A 21,746-nucleotide genomic window follows, 5' to 3' on the forward strand; every position below is an offset into this window, starting at 1 on the left:
GTTCCCTTCCTCAAGTTTCATCAGCACTACCTCAAATAAACACGGTCTTTGTAAAGAAAAATGTGTACTTTGGAAGCACCTGGCTCAATCAGCAACTCTTGACCTCAGGGTTGTAAGCTTGAACCCCACATTGGGTGTAGAAATTACTTAAAAAAAAAAAAAAAAAAAAAAGGTGTGCTTTGCCAAGGCAGCTTCAAGAGAAGTTCTTTAGCACCCACTGGCCCTGTTTCCCCAACCAGAATGCCGCCCTGAAGCACCACTGGATAAAGAATGACATGATCAAACATTGTCAGAAAAGATGGGAAAAACCATTTTGGTGATTCTGTTGGAGCTCTACATGCTCCAAAAGAAGTAGTAAGTAAAGTTTGGTAAAGGGGAAAAAAACAGTAGATGTTTGTGGTAGGAGAAAAGAGAGAAGTCAGATTATGATTTTGTATTTAGGTTACTAAAAGATGATACTTGGATTCCTCATACAATAAGTAACTTTTATTGAGCCTTTCTTATGTGCCAGGCACTGTTCTGAATACATGTGTTCCTTTAATTTTCAAAACAATCCTGAGAGGTAGGTAATATTATTCTTTGTTTGCTAATGAGGAAACGGAGGCACAGCAAGGGTGGAGATCTTGCTCAAGGTAACATCACTAATGTCAGACTCAGACATTCTGGTTTCAGAGCCCATCCCCTTAACCACTAGGTGTTTTTGCCACTCTGATTTGTATTAGGACATGTCTCTGTGGAAGGTTGTAAATTACTTTTACTTACTTTCCTACTATTCAAATTCTTTGAAAGAAGGAGCCGTATTTTATTTATCTTTTTATCCCTAATTAAGCACTGTTCTTTTTATAGAGAGATGATTAATAAGTGAATGAATAAATGAATGAAAAATTTCAATGACTATTTTCTCCCTAATTTTAGGATCTTCACACTATATAGCAAATCACTACCACTTGATCTGGCCTGTCGAGTCTGGGATGTATTTTGCAGAGATGGGGAGGAATTTTTATTTAGGACTGGATTAGGAATCCTCCGATTATATGAAGATATTCTCCTACAAATGGACTTTATTCATATAGCACAGTTTCTAACTAAATTGCCAGAAGATATCACATCAGAAAAGCTGTTCAGCTGTATTGCAGCCATTCAGATGCAGAATAGCACCAAAAAATGGACTCAGGTAGAGTGACCTTTTCCTACTTCTTCTAATGGATGTGTTAAAACAATCAGTTGGCTTCTTATAAAAAAATTTATTTCTCAAATGTTAGTGCTTAATTAAAAAACAGCAAAAAATAATTTTTGACTTTGAAAAGGCAAGAGTTTAAAGCAGATTGCTGCTCTTTCACCTATCCAAACCTATGGTTTTATTTTTATGTAAGTCCAGTACCTTTGGCTTGTTTTTTTCGTTCTTTTTTTTACTTTGGTATTTCAAATAGACAACAGTTGTATCAGTCACATACTGGATGGCTCAGTTGGTTAGACATCCGACTGGGTGGGTGGCTCAGTTGGTTAAACGTCCAACTCTTGGTCTCAGCTCAGGTCTTGATCTCAGGGTCATGAGTTCAGGCCCCATGCTGGGTTCCACGCTAGGCATGGAGCCTACTTAAACAAAAACAAAAACCACCTACCTTATGCTAAGTATTTGCAATAGAATATAATGTATGATCCTGGCTTTTTAGATGCTTAGTCCTGTTAGGGAAGCAAACATTGGCAGTCTAAGTTAAGTGCCATAAAAGCATTATCACTTGCTGCTTGAATGATAGACCGTAGGCATCATAAGCTCACAGTTTTATTGCTTATGAAAGTGAAATGTAAGAATATGGATCCAGAAAATGTTCTGTTACCAAATAGTAATTTCAGAATATTTGGCCAGTGATGAAAACTGAAATCTAATTATATACCATAAAATTGGGCTGAAACGAACAAGAGGATTTAAGAATAGCAGTCTTCCAGAGGACTTCCAGAGGAGTTAAATATACTAAAGCTTTTTCATATTAATAAACTATAGTTACTTCAATCTCTTTAATCTATGTGGTAGTTAATTTTGAGGATTAATCTTTCCTTTATATAATTTCCAGGTCTTTGCATCTGTAATGAAGGATATTAAAGAAGGAGACAAGAATAATAGTCCTGCTCTGAAAAGCTAATCTTCAAAATTAACAGACTAATTGAAACATAAATAATGTTGTTTTGATAAAAGTTTTTCGTTTCCTATGTAAAAAGCATGGAAGAAAATGTTGGCGAAATCTAAAAGAATCAAGACATGGGAAACTGCTGATTTTGAATTCCATGGCTGAAGTAAATGAAATGAGTAACCGATTGACAGTATTAAAAAAAAGTATTTTGCAGGGAGAGCCATTTTACAAAGGGAAGAGTTTAAATGGCTAGTTCATACTCCATAATTTGGAGTGGAACAGTTTAATGCAATAAACTTTTTTAACAGCTTTGGAGATTATTCAAATTTTTACATCTTTTCTTTTTTAACAATTAACATAAAAGCACTTTGGAGGTCAGAGCAGGATTGTTAACTTTAACTTCCAAAATACTTTTTGAAGTAAACACCTTAATACAAATATTATCTCCAGTTCCAACCTTTTGAAGATACTAGAGACCAAGAGAAAGCAACTTTGATTGTAAATGATTTAAGTCACTGAAGTTGTTGCCTTCATTCACAGGTTGGGGCAAATTTGGGAACTGGAAACACTGGTGGGAGCTTGTTTCACATTTATTTAGGTGTTTTTCTACAGTATCATGTCTGTTTGTTTTTGAAGGAAAATTGTTTCTTAAGTAATTCCTATCACTCAAAGAATTTTAGCCTTTCTGTTTCTAGTCTGAGGAGTTATTCATCTAGTAATTTAAGGAAGCTAACTGGTAGAAGGAAAGTTCTTTGCACTTTAGTGGACTGAAGACTTGATTTTGGAAGTAAGTCCATATATATAAATGAGATTTTTCACTGGTAAGAGTAAAACATATGAATTCTGAGAGTTCTGAAATAGCATGCTACTTGGCAAGACTTTAAACTTTTTAGTTAAAATTCCTTCACTGTCTGTAGAAACAAAATTTAATTCTAGTTTTAAATTCGAAATCTTAATATGTAGCCAAGTCTATGACTTGTAAAACACTGTGCATAATTTTCTAATCAATGGAAATAAGTGTAAAAGAAAAAGATAAAATTAACTTTTTTCTAATGAGTCTAACTTTGATGGTATAGTGGATAAAGAAATTATTAATTATTGGTAAATCAATATGAAATTTATTATATGTTTAATCCTTGAACCTAAAATAAGTCACTTGAGTATTATAAGTGATATCTGTATAACGTGCTCTTTGGTTAATAATTAGATGTACAGTGTGCTTTTATGTTTGCAGTTTGGTTTAAAACAATACTTGAGCATACTATTTCTGTTAGTGGTATATAGTCTTCAAACTAACAAGCCTGACAACCTTGTTAGTTCAGTGACTGCCTCTTTAGGAGTATGGGACCAGATGGTGTCCATATATTTTTACCCCATGGGTCATTCTAGCCTAGGGACCACTAGTGGAACCGTCAGAAGTTAACTCCTATCTTAGGAGCTTACTTAGTGGAAACTGGTATTGTAATAAATATTGAGGGAGTACCCAGGGTCTTAATAGGTTTTAGAGTGACATTTTAACTCTGGTAACTACTTCCTTGATATTGGTGGCCCTGATCAGAGGGAATGTAATCCCTGGCAGTAATCTCACTGAAGTTATATTACCTGCTTAAATTTAATCTTACTTGTGAGTATTTGTTTCCTGAGTTTGACCTAAATTACTGTATTTCTTTTTCTCATTTTTATTATTGTACAGTTTCTTTACCTTTCAAGTATAAATGTGTATATAAAATGTAAATATACAAGGAATTCACTAAAAACCACTATTAATAATTACTGTGTAAATAAAACTTGTAAGCAGAGTAATTACTTGAAATGTGTCTTCATTACTTCGGGGATAACTGGTTTATTTAACAACATTTGGAGGAAAAAAAAGGAGTAATTTTTTTTCCCCCCAGTTTCTCTTCCAAGGGGTATTCTAGTCCTTCAGCCTCTTGAGACTCTCAATACTGGCAGCTCAAATATTATCCTGTATCTTCCTTTGAACCTCCTATACAGGCAGTATAGGGTTATTCAACATGGTCAGTGTATGACAGGGGTTTTTTGGTTAAAGTATATTTTCAATTAAAAAATAAGTTTTCCTAAAATCTTCAAGATTATGTGAAATTTAATATGTATAACATGTTTCATTAGTCTGTTTTATATAAGTGTATATATATAATTTCCTCATTGTCCTTTCAGCCCAGGTGTACATTGTATTATTTAAGTGCTACTTAGAAGATCCAAGTAACTAGCGTAGTTTTCTAAAAGTCATAGAACATAATCATAATTTTTGCTGATTTATTTTGTAGTGATGATCTTAATATGATGTTATTTGTTTGGGTATATTTGTTTGGTTTTACAAAAGCTAGGTAGCATTTGCAAAAGGGCATTGAGATTTTCAAGCCTCTCACTTCAGGATAATAGCTTCCATTGTAGCTTAGGAATTGATGCTATTTTCATCTAGAGCAGTCAATGTTTTAGAGTCTATACTATTGGAGGGTATAATTCTAAAGCATATAATCATGGAATAATTTATATTCATAATGCAATATGGTTTGATTTTTCTTATTTTTGATTGGATAAAACTATTTTATATTCCATGAGCATATTCAGACAGCAGAGATGGGTGTAAAAGAGGCAAAAAAGCCATGTGACAAAATAGTATTGGGAAATCAACTTTTAATTTGCCATGACTAGTCGACATAAACAGTGTCAGAAAACAAAATCTTACCTCTGGGGAAAAGTGATTTTTGTATCAAATTTGTATTATTTTGATGTTGTCAAAGCAGCGTCCAAAATATGAATTCCCAAATGTAGTAAAACTTCATTAGAACTGCACTGCTTCACAACATGTGAAAACAAAAATTAAAATAGAAGATTTTAGGGAAACTAGTGACTTCAGAGAGAGAAGAAAACCTGGCCCTTTAAAAATATTGTTTGTTTACTAACAGTGTAATTGCAGTAGAAGTGAATTACTTGGTACTTTGAATGAAAGTAGGAACGTTTGCTAAGCCCTGCTAAACACTGCCTCTCTTAATATTTTGATAGGCTAAATAAAATTGCAAGACTTAAGAAGTTAGCAAAATTGCTTTTCTTTCCAAACATTCTACCACTCATATTTATCTTCCCTCAGTTCCAATTAGTAAGGTTTTACTGTTTTCATTTCATTCTGTGGGTTGGGTTTATTTTCTAATAAATACCAGAAAGAAGTTTTGACTTTTAAAAAAATTGCATTACAAAGTGTTTTATTTGTTGAACATTTACATAAACAATGCTTTCATGATTTTATTTAAAAATGACTTTTGTACTATTGCATTGTATTTGGAAAATCATTTTTATAATAAAAATGTAAATGTAAGCTAACACAGATTTGAAAAAGTATATAAAATTGACAACAGTATTGTATATATGTTCTCATTTTTCATCTTCAGGCAGAATACTATACATAATGGTATTATAAAAGCAGAAAGTGAAGCTTCACTTTTTCCCGTTCTAGGCAATATTGATAATCAATATTGTAAGTAAATGATGTATTTTGATTGTCACATAAATCCCAAGGCTTTTAATTTTAGCATCTATATTAAGAAACTTTGAAAGGGAAGTATTGACTTGATTAAAACCTTGTAGATTATATGTAGGGTGCCTGTGTTTGGACTTTGAAAGTGAGGAGAAAAATTGGAAAGTGTTTGAATGATAGGGTTTGTTCTATTCTTAAAGTAAACCAAGTGATTTTTAAATAAATTTTAGTGTAGAAAGGGAATTTCTCATTACTTTGTTGTAATGTTTCTTCTGATTTAATTTTTAAGGCCATTTATGTGAGCCCTTGAAAAGTAAACAGTTCTTATCAAATTTTTAATTAGACTACATGTTTTAGTCTTTTTTTTTTTAAGATTTTATTGATTTATATGAGAGAGAGCAAGTATAAGCAGTGGGGAGGGGTAGAGGGAGAGGAAGAAGCAGGCTCCCCGCTGAGCAGGGAGCCTGATGTGGGATTCAATCCAGGGACCCTGGGATCATGACTTGAGCCGAAGGCAGACGCTTAACCGACTGAGCCACCCTGGTGCCCCTGTTTTACTCTTTTTTAAAAATGCAAATCAAGGGGGTGCCTGGGTGGCTCAGTCGGTTAAATGTCTGCCTTTGGCTCAGGTCATGATCCCGGAGTCCTGGGATTGAGCCCCACATTGGGCTCCCTGCTCACTGGGGAGCCTCTTTCTCTCTCTCCCTTTGCCGTTCCCCCTGCTTGTGCTCTCTCTCTCTCTCTCTCTGTCAAATAAATTTAAAAAATGCAAATGAAATCCCATCATTTCCTTGTTCAAGACCCTTTAGTGGCATTCCTAATAATAACAGTCCAAACTCTTTTACCCAGGTCCTATCTGTTCCGGTCTCTGCCCTTCTCTACAATTTCAACAACCAGTCAACCTTATTAACTCTACAGCAGACCTCTGGATCTCTTGCCATTTCTCAATCCGCCAACATCCTATCTGCCTAATATCTAAGGGATTTTACTCTTACTGTTTCCTCTGAAATGCTCTTTACCTAGGTCTTTGTATGGCTTACGTTCTTTACATTCAGGTCCCTGCTTCACGTCACCTCCTCAGAGTTGGACCTTTCTGTAAGTATCCATCCTCTATCATTCTCATGACTTTACTCTGCTTCGTATTTTTTTCTAATGTCTTTCACTTATCACTACTTGACATTGTTTTATATGTTTGTTATTTCCACTACAGTGTAAACTCAGATCAGAAACATTGTCTTTGTTTACCACTGAGTTGGTAGTACCCAAAGTAGTGCTTGGCACTAATCATGATGGATATGGATGAATAGATTGTTTTTATTTTAGGCCATTCGTCAGTGAACTTACCTTTCATTTAAAATATATCTATTAGATTATGCATGTAGCTAGAAACCCAACTCATAATATTTCTGGTTCATCCAGAAAGAAGGTTCAGCATTTAAAGGTTGGGTAGAAGAGAGTGAACTAATAGATGTCAGAAATAGGAATATCAGCAGAATGTTGGGGTCAGAAAAAACAGGAGACAAGCATGTTTCCGTAAAGGAGTGATTGTGATAGTGTAAGGTGGCAGTGAGGTTGAGATGAGGACTGAGACATGCCTGTTAAATTTAGCATTGATTTCTCTAGTTAGTTTGGCGTATGTTGAGTGTAGCAGCCAGACAAATGGTTGAGGAATCAGTGGGAGGCAAGGAAATAAGATTGCTAGTGTAAATAATTCTGAAGTTATCTGTAAAGGGAAAGAGAAAGCAGACAGTAAATAGCTGGTGGGGAAAAAAGGAGGTTGCCTCTTCCCTTTTTTTAAGATGGGAGTGAATTAAGTATTTAAATATTAATGGAAGATATTCAGTAGAGGTTTAAGAAATAGAGAATAGGATAATATGTAATCTAAGATTCCTGAACAGGCTGCAGGGAAATGGATACAGAGCATGACATAAGGGAAAGTGGAAAAGGTGTTCAGATGAAGGTAGGTTTGTAAATTTGGTGTTTGGAATCTGAAAGGAGAATTCTGACTGTAGCTATTGTTTACTTTGGGAGGTAGGCAGGAAGTGGGGCCATCTATTGTAGGCAAGAGGGAACATGGTTTTGTTTTTTGATTTGGGTTTTTTTTCCCCCTACTTCTACAACTGGGTGGATAAGTGAAACCATTAATATGAAAGGGATTTCTAGGAGAGGAAAACATTATATGTGGGTGGGGAAAAATAATGACTGTAACATCTTAGAAGTAAATATCAGTGCTTCATCTGGACAGTCTGCTTCCGACTTTTGTATCCTACCCTCCCCTGCCAACTCTGCTTCAATCATACTGGCCACCTTCTAATACTCAAACATGCCCGAGCTTATTCTTGCCTTAGTCTCTTTGCACTAGCAATAGCTGCTTCTTGGACTTCAATGAGGGGTTCAGAACAAGTCTCCCCAGAATGTGCCTATTTTACATGCTGATTATTTTGAGCTGAAGACATGTAAGGCCCAAAAGCCTCAAGAAGAGTTTTTTAGGTTCCCCCTCAACTGCCTGAAAGAATTTAGATAGAGGGCCTGGTCCAGGAAGAGAAATATCACCAAAGATAGTTACAAAGAATATGGACTAGATATGGTAAGCTGGTAAGATGGGTAGGGACTGTTTGTTCAAAGTTCTCTCTGTGTCCATTTCCCTATGCATGGCCTGGGGAACATTTGTTTACCAAACATTTGTTCACATTTTCATGCAAATTGTCTTCCTTCCCTTTGAAGTCCCAGACCCCAACCCCTTCTTTGTAAAGAACTCAAATGGCATATAAACTTCAATTGCCTGACTGTTGGGGAAATTCTTGTTTTCATTGTGGGGCTCCTGTATGTATGTAAGTAATTAAATTTGGTTTTCTTTTGTTAATCTGTCATAAGTCAATTTGATTAATAGCCCAGATAAAAGAACCTAAAGAGGTAGAGGAAAAATTTTTCTTCCCCTACAGTTGGCTACCACAAAGGGAAAAACTTCTCTGGCTGGACAGTGCTCACTCTGAGGCTGCTACAGCTGAGAAATCCTGGGACCTCTGAAAAAAATCTGGCAGAAGGTAAGAATTCTTACCTCATCAGTCTCCCAGATCTTTGCCTGCAGGGTCTGGTGGACGCAAGAGTCCTTTGTTTTCCTTTTCTAAATTTAGATTAGCAGGAGGAAATATTTATGGAGCTAGTTACTTGGGTATAACAACTCTGGTAAAGATTTATTATGAGTACTCTTGATTTTTATTGATCCTTTTCCTCCCAGAGATGGTCACTGTTTTTCTTTGTCTCCATCTGTCTCTGGCATAGGCCCTATAAGACAGCTGTTCAAGCCAACCTTACAGACTGGCGAGTTCACAGTCCTCACCAGACCAGCATCTGTGTAGACAAACTTTGTTGTGGTCTAATGGGCACATGAGGTAAAGGCTCTTGCTAAGGGACATCTGTGAAGCCAAAGCTGCAAAATTGGTGGGCATGGGTCGAGCACTTAAGAGCGGTTAGAGTGCTCACCGCCTAACTCAAAGACACATGTGTTAGGATAAGTTGGTCAACCTCAAGAAAATATCCATGCAACAAGGAACACACCACACAATCCCCAACCCAGCAGCACATCCTCCTTGGGTATTAGTTTAGCTCCAAGAGACCCAAGGATTAACGAAAGCTGTTAATGTGCATATGAGAAAAACCAGATGGAAGTTTTCCTTTTGTCTTATTCTATGTCTTTTTTTTTTTTAAGATTTTATTTATTTATTTGACAGAGAAAGAGATAATGAGAGCAGGAACACAAGCAGGGGGAATAGGAGAAGGAGAAGCAGGCTTCCCGCTAAGCAGGGAGCCTGATGCGGGGCTTGATCCCAGGACCCTGGGATCATGACCTGAGCCAAAGGCAGATGCTTAATGACTGAGCCACCCAGGCACCCCTGTCTTATTCTGTCTTGAAAGCTTGGCTTTGTGACTAGTGAGAATATTGTCTCTGGTCTTGGACAACTGGAAGGTGCATGTACCAATGTGCATCTTGTGGGCCAGTTGAATTGACTGTGGTTCCCAGTGACAAAGTCACAAGCGGCATTCTCTTCATCTGACTGTGCCAGCTTCAGGGGAGCTTATCATAAGGGGCTTTTGTCATCTCAATCTTCATTGTTTTGTTGGTGCTGGAAAAAATCCCATTCCAGTAGTGCCTGCCCCGTGTCACAGATTAGTGGGTCTATGAATGGAGGCAACCAAGACATTGTTTTCACTGCACAATTCTTAACGTTTGTAACCCTGTGATGAGGGGCTTTACTTTCCTAGACTATCTTTGGAGTGAACTTTTTGGATCATGGGGGCTGCATCTTCTGCACCCACTCCAGGGATGCCTGTTGTGTTCATGGTAAAAATTTATTCTCATCCCGAAAGTTGCCTCTAGGTCTTCCCACAAAAAAGGCTTATTGAATTGAGTTGCTATTAGAATAAATATACCATTGTGGGTCTTACTCATCAATGGCCAGATGATGGATTTCTGGAACTACAAAAACTTTTACATTTGAAAAGTTTTTAGAAAGCTCTCATTCTAAATAACTGTCTTAAATGGTACCTATGGGGAGACCAAATTGAAAAGAGGACACAAGTATAATGGCTAGCCTTAGGGATTCCCTTAATAAGAGGAAAGAACAGAAATCGATCTTAAAACAAAAATTAAAAACCACATCTTATTTAAGTCCTCCCTTTTCTTTCCTCTTTTTTTTTTTTTTTTAAAGATTTTATTTATTTATTTGAGAGAGAATGAGATAGGGAGAGCATGAGAGGGGGGAGGGTCAGAGGGAGAAGCAGACTCTCTGCTGAGCAGGGAGCCCGATGCAGGACTTGATCCTGGGACTCCAGGATCATGACCTGAGCCAAAGGCAGTCGCTTAACCAACTGAGCCACCCAGGTGCCCCTCTCTTTCCTCTTATACACATTTTTATGTCCAACTTTCTGTCCCTGACCCTTCAGATCTTTCGGATCTCTGGGCCCTGGGTCCAAGCCCCTCCTCTCAAAGCCCTACTCCATCTCCTCAGCCAATTCTCTTAGATCCTAAAACTTCTCCAGTTTCTCCAGAAAATCCCTTAAATACCCAGCTGCCTGTGTTCACTTCCCTTTATTTGCAAGATTTACAATGAGCATTCTGGCCTGATCACCAGACCCAGGTTATGCAGGTTACTCAAATACTAAAAGCCAGGAAGTGAACTTAGCACAAGCACCTGAGAAGGGCGGTAGGGCTCTCTTTGCTGTTCCTTATAGCTCCTCCTACTTTCCAGGTCTCTGTAACCAGTCTCTGCCAACTTCAGACATTCCTATGCTATGTACTTTGCAGATGTATCCTGGATCCCACCGTAAAGAATTCATGTCCCCTGGACAGCACCAGATCTTTTGAATTTTCAAGCCCTTTTACCTCTACTTTCAGAAGAGTCCAACAAATTTAGAGAGGAGATGGAAAGCTTAGTGGCCATTAACGACCCCGTTCACAGGCACCTATGTTGGCTACTAAGGGGTGTTCTTCCTGCCCATGATTATACTGTAGTTATCAGACAAGCCAGACAGCCCCCTGGGGAAAACCCCACACACAGAGGAAACAGATGGCCAGAATTTCTTCCAGGCCATCCTACAAATGACCAGGAAATGGCTCAGCTGGAGGCTCATATTCAAGGCTTGATAGGAGCAATATTGGAGACTTACCCCCTCCCCACAAAGTGTACTGGTCTAAGGTTGAATTTTGCACTCAGAAAGGAGAGCAAAGACCTTTCTTGAACGCTTTATACAGACTTGGCAGTAGCATACTGCACTGAACCCAGAAACCCCAGAACATAGAAATCTTTTAATTTCTGCTTTAGTGGGAAATTTTCTCCCTAGTATAAAAAAAAAGCATGGTGGTCCTGCCAATCTCTGAGGGTCATAAGGGAGGAAGCTACTCAATTCTTTGGAAATAGCTTACGGGAATACAAGAGGAGGGGTGCCTGGGTGGCTCAGTTGGTAGACCATGCGACTCTTGATCTTGGGGTTGTGAGTTCGAGCCCCATGTTGGCTATAGAGCTAACTTTAAAAAATTAAAAAAAAAAAAATACAAGAGGAAATGAGTTAAAAGCAACAATTCTTGCTTTGCAACTTGAACCTTCAGAAAAACAAAAGCATGACTCTGAGAGTAACGCAAAATCTACTTAGAGTCTTCCCCATTTGACTCCAGACAGTGGCAGATACTGTAAAAAATCAAGGAGAAATTTTGGAAGAAAAATTGTCCTGCACATAAGGGAAAGGAAAATTTAAGGAACAGAAACAGTCTCCCTAGACTCTATCACCTCCAGACGGTTTTTCTCCTCCTGTGGGACAGTTCCCCTCAAATGACAGGGCCAGCTGATTCTTCCACCCCAGAGTCTGCCATTAAGCCTAAAACAGAGAATTGGGAATTGGATTTCTTTCTTTCTTTCTTTCTCTCTCTCTCTCTTTCTTTCTTTCTTTTTTTCTTTTTCTTTTTCTTTCTTTCTTTCTCTTTCTTTATTTCTTTCCTTTCTTTTTCTTTTTTATTTTCTTTCTTTTCTTTCCTTTCTTCCAAGATTTTATTTAATTTGAGAGAGAGGGAGTGAGAGAGAGAGAGAGAGTACAAGCAGGGGGAGGGGCAGAGGGAGAGGAAGAAGCAGAGTCCCCACTGAGCAGGGAGCCCAATGCGGAACTTGATCCCAGGACTCTGGGATCATGACCTGAGCTGAAGGCAGATGCTGAACTGACTGAGCCACCCAGGCGCCCCAAGGGAATTGGATTTCTTAATTGACACTGGTGTAACTTTCTCCACAATCTGCTCAGAGAATTTAACTCTACCTGTCACGTCTGATTCTATTCAAGCTATAGGAGTCCCTGGGCAACCTCTTTCACTGCCTTTATCCCAGCTCACCCCAATATCTTTAGGCACTCTTAACAGCCATCATGGTTTTTTTTTTTTTTTAAGATTTTATTTATTTGAGAGAGAGAGAACACAAACAATTGGGGGAGGGACAGAGGGAAAGGGAGAAGCAGACTCCCCGCTGAGCACGGAGCCGTGTGGGGCTTGATCCCAGGACCCTGGGATCATGACCTGAGCCGAAGGCAGAGGCTTAACTGACTGAGCCACCCAGGTGCCCCAGTCATGCTTTTCTGGTCTCCCCAACTCCTTACCAGCATACCTTTCAGGTGGAGGTTTGTTATGTAAATTTAATGCCACTATAAAATATAATAAGAAAGGCATTTTTATTTCCCTATCCTCAAACCAAACCCCAGATTTCCTACTTTGCTTACTGGAAATTCATCTCAATTTAAGTTCCTCTGAAGAGAATGCATGTTTAAAATTTGTCCCAATTGGGGGCACCTGGGTGGCTCAGTCGTTGGGCGACTGCCTTCGGCTCGGGTCATGATCCTGGGATCCTGGGATCGAGTCCTGCATCGGGCTCCCTGCTCAGCGGGAAGCCTGCTTCTCCCTCTCCCACTCCCCCTGCTTGTGTTCCCTCTCTCACTGTGTCTCTCTCTGTCAAATAAATAAATAAATAATCTTTAAAAAAAAAAAAAAGATTAAAAGATGTCCCAGTTGGTGTGCCTGGCTGGCTCAGTCAGTGGAGCATGCGACTCTTGATCTCGGGGTTGTGAGTTTGAGTGAGTAAATATATACATACATAAATACATATGGTCCAAATTAATCTCTGGACTACACATGCAAATGAAGTTGCATTGTTACTGAGTACAGAGCCTTTGCACCTTATTTGGAAAAAGAAAAACCATTTCCATCAGTACTAGCCCAATATCCCCTTCCCAAAGACTTGGAGTGAGGAATTGGACCTATAATAGATATCTTTTGCAACAGGGTATATTTGTCTTTACTTCCTCACCTTGTAACACTCCAATCTTGCCAGTAAAGAAAGAAGGTAAATTTGACTCAGACAGGAACCAAACTTCAATTTGTACAAGACCTAAGAGATGTAAAATCTTTTATAATTCTTTACAACCCTATAGTCCCTAATCCAGGTACTATTCTTAACCTCAATTCCTGCTGAGGCAGCCTGATTTATAGTTACTGGCCTCTGCTCAGCTTTCCTTTCAATCCCATTGCATACTGACCCACAATTTCTCTTTGCTTTTACTTTTAGAGGGAGACAGTTAATGTGGGCTTCCATACCTCAGGGATAATGTGAATCTCCCTCAGTGGTTTCCCAGGTCCTTAAAGCTGACTTGGATTCTGTAGCCTTGACTCAAGGTTCCACTCTTGTTCAGTAAGTTGACAGCCTTTTACTTTGTAATCTAACTAGGCAGGGAGCTCTTATAGACTCCCTCATTCTCCTAAAGGCACTAGCTGAGCAAGGCCATAGAGCCTCCAGATCTAGACTTTAATGGGTGCAAACAAATATTAACTACTTAAGACATAATATATCTCAGAGCACTCAGAAGCTCACCCCAAGGGGCACCTGGCTGGCCCAGTCAGAGGAGCATCTGACTCTTGATCTCCGGGTCATGAGTTCAAACCCCATGTTGGGTATAGAGATTACTTAAATAAAACTTTTAAAAAATCACCCCAAAATGCTTTGAGTCAATTTTGTCCATCCCTTTTCCCAAAACAAAAAAAGTAATGTAAATTTCTAGGGCCAGCTGACCACTGCTGCCAATGGATTCCTAATTTTGCTGCCCTTGCTAAACCTCTGTATGCCCTCCTCACAGATACCACTCCTGGCCTTCAGAGGCACTAACCTCCTTTAAAACCTTAAAATTAACATTGTCCACACCCCCAGCTCTTAGTTTACCTAATTTTGACAAACCTTTAAATCCATGAAAATAATGAGATTGCGGCAGGTATTCTAGAACAACCTTTTGCCTCCTGGATACGTCCTAGGGCATATTTCTCATGCCAGTTAGATCTTGTGGCATCATGTATACCCCCATGTTTGTGTGCAACAGCCGCAGCTGCCATCTTGATTGACAAGGCCAGTAGGCTTATATTAGGCTCCCTCATTCACCTCTGTTTGCCATGCTGTGTCTGCCCTCTTAGAAGTTCATAAGACATAGCATCTTTCTGCATGGTGACAACCACTTATGAACAGGCTCCTTCGGCCAACCCTTTTATCATCTTGTGTCATCGTAACAAATTTTTTTTAAGATTTTATTTTTGTAAAAAAAATTTAAGTAGGCTTTACAAAGCCCAACGTGGGGCTTGAACTCAAGACCCCAAGATCAAGAGTCTCATGCTCTATCAACTGAGCCAGCCAAGTGGCCTCATTGTAACAGTTGAGGTGTTTTACTGCCCCTCCCTGATGATGGAAAGACCCACTCCATTCTACATCATTGCATTGCAACTACAGAAATGATCTCGTAGTGACGAGAGGACCTCTTAGATACCCCTTTGGACAACCTAGATGTACTTCTATTTTGTAATAGATCCTGTACAAGAAATTTCCAGGGAAATATAATAACTGGTTATGTTATAGTTTCCTCACATGAACCACTTGAAGCATATTCTTTGCCCACTGTTAAATCAGCCCAATCTGCCAAACTCACAGCTGTTAATAGAGTTTGCACATTGGCAAAAGGGAAAACTGCCATTATTTACAGACTCCAGATAGACTTTTGGTGTCTGCCATGCTGTTGGCACAATTTGGGATTCTTAACTTTTGCCGTATTCCTATTGCTAGTGAGCATATAATTGTTGCTCAATTAAGCTATTCACCTCTTCTAAAATTACCATTGTTCACTGTTCAGCCCACAGTAAGGAGACTGATACCATATCATTAGGAATGTTCATTAGCTGATAGGGCTATTAAATATTCCACTCCAGATGAACCCTCCCTCCATCCTTTCTCCCCTCAAATTTTAAATCTGCTGTTATCCCTGGCTGACATTATTAACTATTAGGCAAATGTCCCACAATCTGAAAAAAACAAATAGATACAAAAGAGTGCCAAACAATTATCTGAGGGGTTATACATTGGGCCAGACATACTTCCTGTAGCCCCTTCTCCTTTGACCTTTTGGCTTGCGCTTATCTCCCACCAAATGAGACGTATGCAGATGGGGGATAGTTAAGGAACTAAAAACAATTGGTTTTGCCCTGGCTTCCACAAAACTTCTGACTAGATTATTTTCCAGTGTACCACTTACAAATCTCACCAAATTTCTGGAAGAAATCAGTGTAGCCATACCTTGTTTTATTGCACTTTGCTTTATTGTACTTTGCAGATATTGCATTATTTTTACAAACTGAAGGTTTGTGGCAACGCTGTGTCGAGCAAATCTGTCTGCATCATTTTTCCAACAGCATTTGCTTGCTTCCTGTCTCTGTGTCACATTTTGGTAATCCTCACAATTTTTAAACTTTTTCATTATTATATTTGTTATAGTGATCTGGGATCAGTCATGACACCTTGCTGAAAGCTCAGATGATAGTTAGCATTTTTTAGCAATAAAGTATTTCTTAGCAATAAAGTATTTTCAATTAAGGTATGTACATTGGGTATTTTTTAGACATAATGCTATTGCACACTTAATAGAACTATAGTATAGTGTAAACATAACTGTTATAGGCACTGGGAAACCAAAAAATTAATTTGACTTGCTCTATTGTGATACATACTTTATTATGGTTGTCTGGAATTGAAACCATAATATCTCTGAGGTATGCCTGTATACCTCAGGAATTTCTGCTAGGTCCACACTGTCCTCTGTGGCACTCCAAGTGGATTTGATAAATTTGCCTCTAGTTTTCAGCTATTCTCATTGTTAGCTTATTGTTTGCATATTTAGTGGATAGACTGAATGCTATCTGACTAGATGAGTTGATGCCACAACAGTAGTTAAGAAAGTAATAACTAAGATTATTCCTTGTTTTGGTATTCCTTCATGGGTGGAATCAGACCAAGGAACTCGTTTTATAACAGAGATTAACTACTTGCTATAAAGCCTCAGGTACTCGTTAAAATTTCATACTCCCTGTCATCCTCAATCATTAGGGCAAGTGGAACATAAAAATCTAGACATAAAAAGGACTTTAGGAAAGATATGTCAAGAGACTAGATTTAAATGGCCAGAAGCATTACCCTCGGCCCTTATAAAGATCTAGAATACTCCGAATAGGAGACATGGATTGACCCCTTTTGAAATAGTGTTTGGTTGTCCAGTGCCTTCTCCAATCTCTAAACTCTCCATTCTTGGGTTAAGTGAGCATTATGAAAACTTAAGAGAACAGTTTGATACTATGACTAACTATATACAACACCTAACTAGTATACTTGAAGCGTATCACCAAAAGGTAATAGATGCATAGCCCCCACCAACTGACAGGCCTCACCATCCCTTTCAGCCATGAGACTGGATGTACATCAAGGTCTTTAGAAGAAAACAAGTACTGTCACCTTGATGGGAAGAACCTTATGAAGTACTGCTACCTGTCATCAGAATAAAAGAAACATCCTCCCGGATTCACACAAGCCACACCAAAATAGACCCAGAACATTGCTCTCAAGACGGGAGACAATCCTACAGGTGACCTTAAGTTAAGGATTTCCAGGGTCAATTCCAAGGCCCCAGAAGTAGACAGCATCAGGAAGAGGGCAGCCTTGGGGCTCAGTCGGTTAAGTGTCCAACTCTTGATCTCAGCTCAGGTCTTGATCTCAGGGTTGTGAGATCAAGCCCCACATCGGACTTCACACTCAGCAGGGAGTCTGCTTTAAGATTCTCTCTCCCCCTCTCTCTCGGCCCCTCCCTCCCATGAACTCTCTCTATCTCTCTCAAATAAATAAATCTTTTTTTTTAAAGATTTTATTTATTTATTAGAGAGCGAGCGAGAGAGAAACAGCATGAGAGGGGAGAGGGTCAGAGGGAGAAGCAGGCTCCCTGCTGAGCCGGGAGCCCGATGTGGGACTCAATCCCAGGACTCCGGGATCATGACCTGAGCCGAAAGCAGTCGCTTAACCAACTGAGCCACCCAGGCACCCTCAAATAAATAAATCTTAAAAAAAAAAAAAAAAGGCAGCCTTTCCTATCATGAAACTTCTCTTTCACCCATACCCCTCCACCCTTTAAGACTCTCTACACACACACACACACACACACAATGCCACCTTCTCTCATTAATGAACACTCTTCATTTTTTCATCATTTTATTAGAAGGCTGACTGGAGAGTGCTTTATCTACCCTCCTTCCCCTTTCTGTAGAGGGGGAAACTCTATAGAGTTTTCACTATAGATTCTCTTTCAACCTGTGCCTTGCTCTTATTAACCCTTACTTTTCCAACAAGTTGGGTGCAGACCAAACATACCCTTATGTCAGTTTACCAAACCCTGGCCACATTAACTCATCAATATGACTGTTGATTATGTCTAACATCTACATAGTGCAAAAGAACCTGAATATTTTTCATTCCTATCACTGTGAATATGTGGTGGACTAAGTATAGAAGATGGATGTATGACAGGGTAAGGTATCCATGACTAGAAAAACGTCACTCTGTCTCTTCTTCTGTTGAGTTATTTGGACCCAGGAAAACCTCTATAAAAGTTCCAGGATTGTTGCGCCTGGGTGGCTCAGTCGGTTAAGCGTCTGAATCTTGGTTTCAGCTCAGGTCATGATCTCTGGGTCATGAGATCAAGTCCCACGTTAGGCTCCGTGCTCAGCGCAGGGTCGGCTTGGGATTCTCCCCTCCCCTGCAACCCCTGTTCCTCCCTCTGTTCTGCTTGCACCCTCTCTCTCTCTCAAATAAATAAATAAAATCTATTTATTTGAGAGAGAGAGAATGAGAGAGAGAGAAAGCACATGAGGGGGGGAGGGTCAGAGGGAGAAGCAGACTTCCCGCCAAGCAGGGAGCCCCATGCGGGACTCGATCCAGGGACTCCAGGATCATGGCCTGAGCCGAAGGCAGTCGCCCAACCAACTGAGCCACCCAGGCGCCCTAAATAAAATCTTTTAAAAAAAAAAGTTCAAGGACTGTCCCTTGCCCAGATAAACACAACAGGCAAAAAAGTTTCCCTTTGTATCAAAAAAAGGATGCCACTGGACCTGTCCTGGATGATATACCAGGATAGTGTTACAATCAAACCCTGTCAAGGAGATTAAAAGTGACTCTGGTACTGCCTTCTACAGCACAGATGTTGGCAAATCACCAAATGTTTTGGATGGTTCACAGGCCATCCTTGTACAACTTGGGGTATCTCCACTGCTTCCCTGAATAGACTGGCCAATATTCCACACTATATATGGGTTGATCAAAAATCTGAACTCTTGGTCAGGTGACAAAACCAAGCTTTATAGCTGCCAAAGCCAGACTGTAGGCCTCCTATAGCAAGTATTTTGCAACCTGTTCTGTTCTTACAAACTGGCAGGAGTACATGGAAAGTAAAGATGTATGGGTGCTAAAAGTACTAGTAGCAAAGGTCCTGGGGATGTCCCAGATCTAGAAAATTACAGATTCCACTCTGACCTTGTCTGTAAACCACACTGGCCTTTTTATCTTATGTGGCAACAAAATTTATACAGGGTTCCCACTTAAATGGTCAGGACCATGTAGACTCACACCTGGCTCTTTTGTCACCAGATACTCCATCTTAAATGCCAGCCAAATTGCAAACTTGGGCTCCTTTGTTCATAAGGCCATGCCACATAAACATACGAGGCAAGAAGCAATAGGGAACCCACTGCGTAATGGCACTCCCAAGTTCTCTTCAGTGTTGAGGACCTTATTCCCAAGTTTTGTCATTTATGACTTGAAAAAGATGGGCTTTAAATCTCTCCAAGAAATAGAACAAGAGTTCGATACTACTATGCAAACTTTGAAAATACTCCAATCAGAAGTTAATAGCTTAGCCTCTGTGTTACTCCAGAATTGTTGTGCTCTGGACACGCTGACCCTCAACAAGGAGGAGCTTCTATAGTCAGTGGTGAAAAATGCTGCTTCTGTGTAAATGAGACAGGACAAATAGTGTCTAACTTATGTCTATTACATGAGAATATTATGAGCTGGGATTTCATCTCCAGCTCGATTCCTTTCTTTCCTTGCCAGTAGTACTCTTACAAACATGGTGAACTTTCCTAAAACCCACTGGACTTTCTGTAAGAAGTGTGGCAACCACCAAACCCACAAAGTAGCATAGTACAAGAAAAGCAAGCATTCTCTGTATGTCTAGGGAAAGCAACAGCGTGACAAGAAGGAGAGAGGCTATGATGGGCAGACTAAGACAATTTTCTAGAAAAAAGGCTAAAACTACAAAGAAGGTTGTGCTGAGGCTTGAATAGGTTGAACCCAACCGAAGATCTAAGAGGATGCTGGCTAATAAGAGAGGCAAACATTTTGAACTGGCAGGAGATAGGAAGAGGAAAGGGCCATGTGGTACAGTTCTAAGCTTCATATTTTGTTTTATTACAAAGACAAATCCTTTTTTTTTTTTTTTACAAGATTTTATTTATTATTGCGCACATGCGTGTGTGAGGGGGTTGGGGGAAGAGCAGAGCAGGAGGGAGAGGGACAAGCAGAATGCACTGAGTCAGATCATGACCTGAGCCGGAACCAAGAGTCAGATGTTTAACTGACTGAGCCACCCAGGTGCCCCTGAAAACAATAAAATCTTGAGTTTATGTTCAAAAAAAGGGAGAGAAGGGGGCACCTGCCTGGCTGGGTCAGTAGAACATGGACTCTTGATCTCAGGGTCATGAATTCAATCCCCATGTTGAGGGTAGAGATTACTTAAAATGGTTAAAGTGACAATGGTTATGTGGACTTTACCTCAATAATTTTTTTTTTTTTAAAGAAGAGAAGATTAACACTTTCCATCAGATAAATGAAGCACCGCCATTTTATCAGACTGATGTATTCCCAGGATTGAGAGTGGTTTAATGCGTTGTGGGGAAATGTGCTTCGATTTGTTCTTTTCTGTTTGTTCATCTTCATTCTATGTTTTTTTCCCCTCCTTTTGCAGCTGTCTTACCATCCAGCTACTCACCTGATTCTTCTGTCCATGGCAACCAGCTCAGCTTTTAATGTGTACAACTTCCAGGGAAGTTTCAGACAAGTGGTTCAGAACAAGTCTCCCCAGAATGCATGCTAATTATTTTGAGCTAAAGACAATTAAGGCCCAAAAGAGTCAAGAAAAGTTTTTTTGTTTTTTTACCTCCCACCCTCAATGCTTAAAAGAATTTACATAGAGGGCCTGGTCTAGGAAGAGAGCTGTCACCAGAAACAATTACAGAGATTAAGGACTAGGTGTGGGAAACTGGGGGAATTTGGGAGGCCTGTTTGTTAGAATTCTCCCTGTCCCCCTTTGTCTCTGCATGGTATGGCAAAAATTTGTTTACCAAACATTTGCTCTTCCCATCTTCCTGTGAATTGTTTTCCTTCCCTTCTTAGCTTAGAATGGCATATAAGCCTCAATTGCCTGTCTGTGCCGAGCCTCTCATTGATTCTGTGGGACTCCTACATGTACGTAAGTAATTAAATTTGTGTTTCTCCTGTTAATCTGTCATGTCAATTTAATTAATAGATCAGACAAAAGAAACTAGTAGGGTAGGAGAAAAATTTTTCTCCCCTACAACTATCTTCCCCTGGGCTAGCTTGACATTCAGTTCTTAGCTTCAATGTCTGTCACTTCCTCAGACACCTGACTCTCCGCAGTCTAAAGTAACTACCCAGTTATTCTTACACTACTCCATTCTAATACGCTTGCAGAGTACTCCTCACATACCCCCTCCTACACATGCTTACTTGCTTTAACTCCTGAAATGTAAGATCCGTATCAACAGGGATCTTGTCTGCCTTGTTCATTGCTGTACAGCTCCTAGAAATGTTTCTGGTACCCAGGAGACATCTAAATGTAAGCCCTTAAATAAAAGTGAGTGAACAAAACTTGGAACAACCACTCTGAGGGAAGACCTGCACAATGACAAATGTGTCAGGAAATAAATGCACCAGTGCACTTGTATTAACAAGTATGGGGCCAGATGTTAGATGAGATGTCTTTCCTTTGAGAAGCAGATGAAATTGTCTTGAACTCCATCTCATGTGTGTTTAGACAAATCTTTCCTACTCTCTCTTTCAGGAATTAGAAGGAAAGTTGTCAGCCTTGAGCTGATCATTGAAGACTGTAAAGCAGATGCTACAAGTACAAAGTATATAGAAAAAAAGCAACAAATAGAGGAAAGA

At 39.5% G+C, this 21,746-nt stretch overlaps 1 protein-coding gene across 3 annotated transcripts in view; it reads left to right on the forward strand.

Annotated features, from left to right (window-relative positions):
• Window positions 1-3,932, forward strand: part of TBC1D12 (TBC1 domain family member 12) — a 121,998-nt gene extending 118,066 nt beyond the window's left edge. For all 3 annotated transcript variants that reach the window (XM_035025401.1, XM_035025386.1, XM_035025395.1), the window contains exons 12-13: window positions 916-1,174; window positions 2,073-3,932. In XM_035025401.1, the coding sequence (XP_034881292.1) occupies window positions 916-1,174; window positions 2,073-2,141 (328 nt within the window). In that variant the 3' untranslated portion in view covers window positions 2,142-3,932. The remainder of the gene's footprint in view (window positions 1-915; window positions 1,175-2,072) is intronic.
• Window positions 3,933-21,746: the final 17,814 nt, after the last annotated feature.

Source organism: Mirounga leonina, unplaced genomic scaffold (genome assembly GCF_011800145.1).
Source record: "Mirounga leonina isolate KUSES-001 unplaced genomic scaffold, KU_Mleo_1.0 Mir_114, whole genome shotgun sequence".
Taxonomy (NCBI): domain Eukaryota; kingdom Metazoa; phylum Chordata; class Mammalia; order Carnivora; family Phocidae; genus Mirounga; species Mirounga leonina.